The 6,924-nt window shown below is 36.1% G+C and overlaps 1 protein-coding gene across 1 annotated transcript in view; it reads left to right on the forward strand.

Moving 5' to 3' along the window:
* The window catches only part of LOC106883468 (germ cell-less protein-like 1), a 49,802-nt gene that overhangs the window by 28,675 nt on the left and 14,203 nt on the right, over positions 1–6,924 (forward strand). The window contains exons 8-12 of the mRNA XM_052978260.1: positions 434–521; positions 3,271–3,408; positions 3,542–3,611; positions 5,939–6,014; positions 6,703–6,764. Coding sequence (XP_052834220.1) covers positions 434–521; positions 3,271–3,408; positions 3,542–3,611; positions 5,939–6,014; positions 6,703–6,764 — 434 coding nt within the window. The remainder of the gene's footprint in view (positions 1–433; positions 522–3,270; positions 3,409–3,541; positions 3,612–5,938; positions 6,015–6,702; positions 6,765–6,924) is intronic.

The following is a 6,924-nucleotide window of genomic DNA, read 5'->3' on the forward strand; positions in this document are numbered from 1 at the left end:
ATATATATATATATATATGTAGTGACTTATTATATTGTGATTTTGCTTTGCTTCTTCATACTATTTTGTTTCAGTAGATTGGTAAGACAAAAAAGAATAAAAATAATCCTCTCACTAAGAAAAATCATTACTAAAAGATAACAATGCTGCCCTAACCACTGGGCCATTGCGCCTCCACATTTCAATAGAAATATGATAACAAAGAAGCTAAATAAGTTTGCTTGATTTCTTTGTCTGAAGAAGAGAGTGAGAAAGAGAGAGAGAGTTCTTGTCACTAAGATTCTAGGTTCAGATATGAATAATAAAAATAATATAATCCTAATCTCAAATGTTACCAATTTAATCTGTTGCTCGCCTATTTCTTAACATCTTTGCTGAATTAAATGAAACTCGTTCCTGCATCCTGTTGATAAAAATCTTTGTTTCCATGCAGTGGTTATATCTCCAGTTGTTTCCTGATTTCGAAGGAGACATGACCAGTCTCTCAGAACAAATGGGTTACTTCAAAGGGCTTGCTGAAGGTTAGATCATCATCATCATTGTCCTCAAATCTTTGTTGGTATTTTTATTATATTTCACAATTTTTTTTTTCTCTGAAGTATCTTTTATGTTTTACTTGTTTCAGTCATTGGACTGTGGCCAGGCTGGGGCACTGCCTTGAAGGATTTAGTTGAACAAACCAACCTTAGTACTTATTATTTGAATCTGGTACTTATTCTGTCAGTATCTTTTGTTGAACCACTAACTTACAGTCATAAACAAAGGAACTCCAATTATCAAGTGATAACACTGAGGACAAACATAAGCATACCCATACACACCTGCAAATACACACACACACACACACACACATACACACACATACACACACACACACACATATGATGGGTTTCTACACAGTTTCCATCGACCAAATTCACTCACAAGGCATTTGTCAACCTGGAGCTATAGTAGAAGATAGTTGACCAAGATGCTATGCAGTGAGATTGAACTCAAAACCATGTGGTTGCAAAGTGAGCTTCTCAACCATACAGCCATGCCTGCATCTAACCATTTTTGCATTTAGCCATGTTATGTTTAATGATAAAAAGATAAAATTAATAAGCAGCTGAATTAGTGAATTACTAGTTCACAGGTTCACATCTACTGTAGTTATTTTAATGTGTTTTTCAACTGGACATTTATTCTACTTTACCTCAGTCTACATAACTGTTGGGAATATGAATCAGATTGTCTGAGAATTATCATCATCATCGTTTAACGTCTGCTTTCCATGCTAGCATGGGTTGGATGATTTGACTGAGGACTGGTGAAACCAGATGGCTACACCAGGCTCCAATCTGATTTGGCAGAGTTTCTACAGCTGGATGCCCTTCCTAACGCCAACCACTTCGAGAGTGTAGTGGGTACTTTTACGTGCCACCAGCCCGAAGACCAGTCAGGCGGTACTGGCAACGGCCACACTCAAAATGGTGTATTTTACGTGCCACCCGCACAAAATACCAACAAAAATATTGTCTGCAATTGACTGGTGTCTTATACAGAGGAATGTTTTTATATTTGTCGTTCATCCACTTCACATTAAGTAGCCAAAAACTAAATTCCAAGAATCATTTGAATTTTATGCAGCATTTCCATTAGATAAAAATTTTAATGGTATTTGCATCAATTAAATTGGCTATAATTCAATGAATTAAAGCAAAATAATACTAGAGATTCTACTTGCTCATTTGACCTACCTTAACTCTCTAGCATTTAAACCAGCCATATCAGGCCCAATTATTCTAACTATTTTATTCGAACTGGCCAAATCCAGCCTCTTACACCTACCCTGCAATGTCATTCTAAAAATAAGCAGTCACGTCAATATTATCTTGAAGCTACGAGATTATAGGATTAATTTTATAAAATGTGAATAAATAACTATTACATTTGACAAAGTAATCTGAATACTAAAGGGTTAATATAACAGAATGAAGGCACATGGCTTAGTGGTTAGGGTATTTGGCTCACAATTATAAGATCGCGAGTTCAATTCCTGGTGACATGTTGTGTCCTTGAGTAAGACACTTTATTTCATGTTGCTCCAGTCCACTCAGCTGGCAAATGAGTAGTACCTGTATTTCAAAGGGCCAGCCTTGTCACATCCTGTGTCATGCTGAATCATCATCATCATCATCATTATCATCGTTGTTTAACGTCCGCTTTCCATGCTAGCATGAGTTGGATGGTTTGACTGAGGACTGGTGAGCCAGAAGGCTACACCAAGCTCAATCTGATCTGGCAAAGTTTCTACAGCTGGATGCTCTTCCTAACGCCGACCACTCCAAGAGTGTAGTGGGTGCTTTTACGTGCCACCGGCACAAGGGCCAGTCAAGCGGTTCTCTCCCTGAGAATTACATGAAGGGTACACGTGTCTGTGGAATGTACAGCCACTTGCACATGAATTTCATTTGCAAGCTGTTCTGTTGATCGGATCAACTGGAATCTTCATCATCATAAGTGACAGAGTGCCAGTAACATAAGAGCTGAATCTGTTTTTTAGTTAAAAAAAAGAAAAAGGCTCCTGTTATTAAAATTAGGGACGAACTGTTGTGATACTAAATTTTAGTACAACATGCACCTACAATAAAGACAGGTGGATTATGAGTAGTGTTGTGATCAACTTTTAAAGTCTAACTAATGAATTAGACGTTTTTGCTTGTCAAATGTGTTGTGCCAGCGTACTACTCCTCTGTTATATTTCTGAAACATAACTACCTTGTGATTCTTAGTAACAAGACATAGAGAAACATTTCACAGCTATGTTATTTAGTATAAGGTTATTTTTATATGATTGTCATAGAGAGCAATACTTCAGCCTGGCTACAATCCAATGATTGAATTCAGTAAAAGAATGGAAGAATAATCTTGAAAAGAAGATAATTTAAATAACTGAGAGGGGAAAATCATACATACATACGTATGTATGTACGTACATACATACATCATCATTTGATGCCTTTATGAAAATATATTATATATAAAATATATATGTAGATAGATTGATAGATATACTGTAATGTATGTATACACACATACACGAATGTACACACACATACTCATTCATTTGTGTGTGTGTGTATACTGACTGATAGATTCATAGACAGGAAGATTGGAAGATATATCAGGAGATAGTTGAGTACAGCTAGTTAGATAAACAGAAAGAGAGAGGGTGCAAGTGAAAGAATTGGTAAGTAATAGGAATTCTTTTATGTTTTTTTCCATCAGGCAAAGAAAACCATTATTTTCTGATGACTAAGGAAGGCCGCAAGTACATCTCGGTATTTCGGCAAGTGAGGTTTCACCATATTATCAACGATATGCAATCTGTAAAAACCCTTTATGCTGACCACATTGTTTCACCAGGTGAGTTTCATTTGCTCTTTATTTTAACAGATAAGTTTTTTTCTCTCTTGTAAAAATTATATTTCACACTGGCAATGAATGTTATAAGCGCCGCTATGTATTTAAAATATCTAAATCTTTTGTTGCTTTCCAGAATGGTTGCAGCCTTACTTCACCTATCAGTGGAACAAAATGCTTGCAGTTGACCAAGGGTTAGATAAAGGGTAAGAATATATTTCCCATTAATGTTATATAGTTTATACTTATTAGAGTCACAGATTGTTTTTCTGAAATAACTAGTTATGTCCCATAACTCATTTGGTTGCTGGTTGACCATTGAGGTCTTTATCTTCATGTTAGTGAGTCAGAGGACGCTACAATGGAATGGAATTGGTTTTCTTTCTTTACATAAGCCATTGTGATGATTTGAACTCATTGTTAGTTAGGGTGAGAGAGAGAGAGACCCTGGTGTTTAACCCTTTAGCATTCAGATTATTCTGTTAAATGTAATGCTGAACAGGAGTAAAGACCTCCTTCGGTCATGAATGACCATGAGATTGCACCTAGAAAGTTCTTCTCTGAAGCACAAGTTCAAGTAAGGTTGTTTATGGAAGACCAGCAGTGACCCATGCATACCAGCTTACCCTCTCTACCGATGTTATCCAAGGGAAAGGCAAAGGCTGATACACTTTGGCCCCAGTGACATTGCAATTCATTTCTATAGCTGAGGGAATTGAAGCAGCGTGAAATAAAGTGTCTTGCTCAAGAACGCATCACACAGCCCAGTCCAGAAATCAAACTCACAACAGTAAGCTCGATGCTCTAACCACTGAACCATGCACCTATGTAATGCTTATATATTCACACTATTTTGAATTACTCATGTATTATCTTGTAGCTTTCAGATTTCAGTGATGTGACTGTTTATGTTTAGAATGACAGATGTTGGGTAGGTGTGAGAGGCCAGAGGAAGAATATTTGGGCTGGATATGGCTGGTTTAAATGCTAAAGTGTTAATGTGGTAAAATAGACTGTTGAAATTTTAGAGATCTTTACTGTAGAATCGAGCATTACTCATGATAGGATGACAACCATCATATATGTATATGTGTGCATAGCAGATTAGACAATACTTCAGTGTCATAAACTAGATATGTCTCTCTTGTTCTTAATACCAAGTAGTATCACTATTGTGTTGTATTGTACTTTTAAACAAGATACAATATACTACTTCCCTTTGACATGGTCAATTTGCCTGTCCATTTACAGTCAAAGACTTGGTGTTAGGAAAAACAAACTTAAAGAATTTGAAAATACTCTTTTACTTTCTTTACTTGTTTCAGTCATTTGACTGCGGTCATGCTGGAGCACCGCCTTTAGTCAAGCAAATCAACCCCAGGACTTATTCTTTGTAAGCCTAGTACTTATTCTATCAGTCTCTTTCGCCGAATTGCTAAGTTACGGGGACGTAAACACACCACCATCGGTTGTCGAGTGATGTTCGAGGGGACAAACACAAACATATACACGCATACATATATATATATATATATATATATATATATATATATATATACGACGGGTTTCTTTCAGTTTCCGTCTACCAAATCCACTCACAAGGCTTTGGTCGGCCCGAGGCTATAGTAGAAGACACTAGCCCAAGGTGCCATGCAGTGGGAATGAACCCGGAACCATGTGGTTGGTAAGCAAGCTACTTACCACACAGCCACTCCTGCGCCTACTCATTTTTGATGCATTATTCTAAGCTGTCTTAGAAAAATAGCTGAATATGGACCTAGTCTTGATGTTAATGATGTAGGAATTAGGGTTGTTCTTTGTTCCTCTTAACCTCACTGTAAACTTGTTTATTTGTTAGGATATCACAGAAGACTTCATCTTTATGTAATGATGCAAGAGAATAGACACAGGAGTAATTTTCTATTACCTTTTTTAGAGCCATGAATGAATTTTAATTCAGTACTGCCCACTACTTTATGGATATCTTGGTGGTTTGCCATAGCAGACTACAGTTCTGTGAAGGCATCTAGTTTAATTGTTACGATATTTGACTCAATATTCTAAAGTCATGAGTTTGATACTTGGTGATGTATTGTGTGCTCCAGTCCACTCAGCTGGAAAAAATGAGTTGTACCTGTACTTCAAAGGGCTAGTGTTGTCGCATTCAGTGTCATACTAAATCTCTCTGAGTATTATGTTAAGGGTACACATGTCTGTGGAGTGCTCAACCACTTGCATATCAATTTCATGAGAAGGCTGTTCAATTGAGGCTTTACTTAGGACAAATGCCTATTAATGAGATGTGAACAGCCAACTCTTAAACTATTGGATCAGAACTTCATTGGCTCAATGAAGAGGGAATCTTCTAGAAAGATGTAATCATTGATCTTAATGTTACTTAGCCTCAGTATTATTTAACATTACCTCTTTAAATTCTAAAATGCAGCTTTAAATTCTAAAATGTTGGATCTAACTGCATTTTGGTTATCATGTCCTTTTTTTTGTATTTTATTTCTATATCAATCAACTTTAGACCACAACAACTTTCTGAGGAGGAGTTTAACAAAACAGCTATGCGATGTGGAAGAATTCTACAAAAAAATGGCAAAGTATGTACTTTAGATTTCTCCAATCCTTCAACTCTTTTGTTACCATATTTCTATTGAAATACAATGCTTTTGTTTCAATTAATTTTGATGTTTGGAAGATAAATTAATATAAAATTTTTATAGGATGTTTTAATTTACATTGCTTTGAAACAGAATTTGTTATCATAGAATCAAGGGTGACCTCAGGTGAGTTGGAATCAAAAGGGTTAAGGTGATAGTTTCACCTCCTAACATCAATTCCTCAGTAATTTTCAACCAATGGTAGCAATTGTTTGCACAACACATTGGACCTAGCAAGGTTTAAACGCACACACACCCTGACCCAGGGCCAGTTTCCCAATGACTGAATTCTGTGCATAGATTTGGTGACTGAATGATTCAGCAAGGAGTAGACCCATTCTGTATTCAAAGAATGTGTAGTAGCTACCCTGAAAGTGTCAATTTTGGCCTCACACTAGGTGTTATTTTTCTTGTGTGTGTAAATGATTTTTAAATGTTTAACCTTTGATTGATTCTATTGTTTTGGGAGACCTTGCCAGGAGACAAATCTTTCAACAGTATTCAAAAACTGTTGCCCTCAATAATACAGTTTTAGACAAATATGTTTGTCGTGGTTATTGCTGCCTCTTCCTCCTACTCCTCTTTGTTGCTCAAATAATTCTTTACTAATAAAACTTCTCTGTTGCAGTATTGCTGGCGGTGGACTGGTTACAGCTATGGCTTTGATTTACTGATTATTCTCACGAAAAGGTACGAAGTATATTTCTATATATATTTAGATATCTCTATCTATGCATGCATGGAAGGTGGACATTAAATGATGATAATGATGATCTGTATATCTCTATATATTTATATATCTAATTGTTTCTCTCTCTGTATATATATATATATATATATATATATATAT

The sequence above is a fragment of the Octopus bimaculoides genome, chromosome 2, assembly GCF_001194135.2.
Source record: "Octopus bimaculoides isolate UCB-OBI-ISO-001 chromosome 2, ASM119413v2, whole genome shotgun sequence".
Lineage (NCBI taxonomy): Eukaryota > Metazoa > Mollusca > Cephalopoda > Octopoda > Octopodidae > Octopus > Octopus bimaculoides.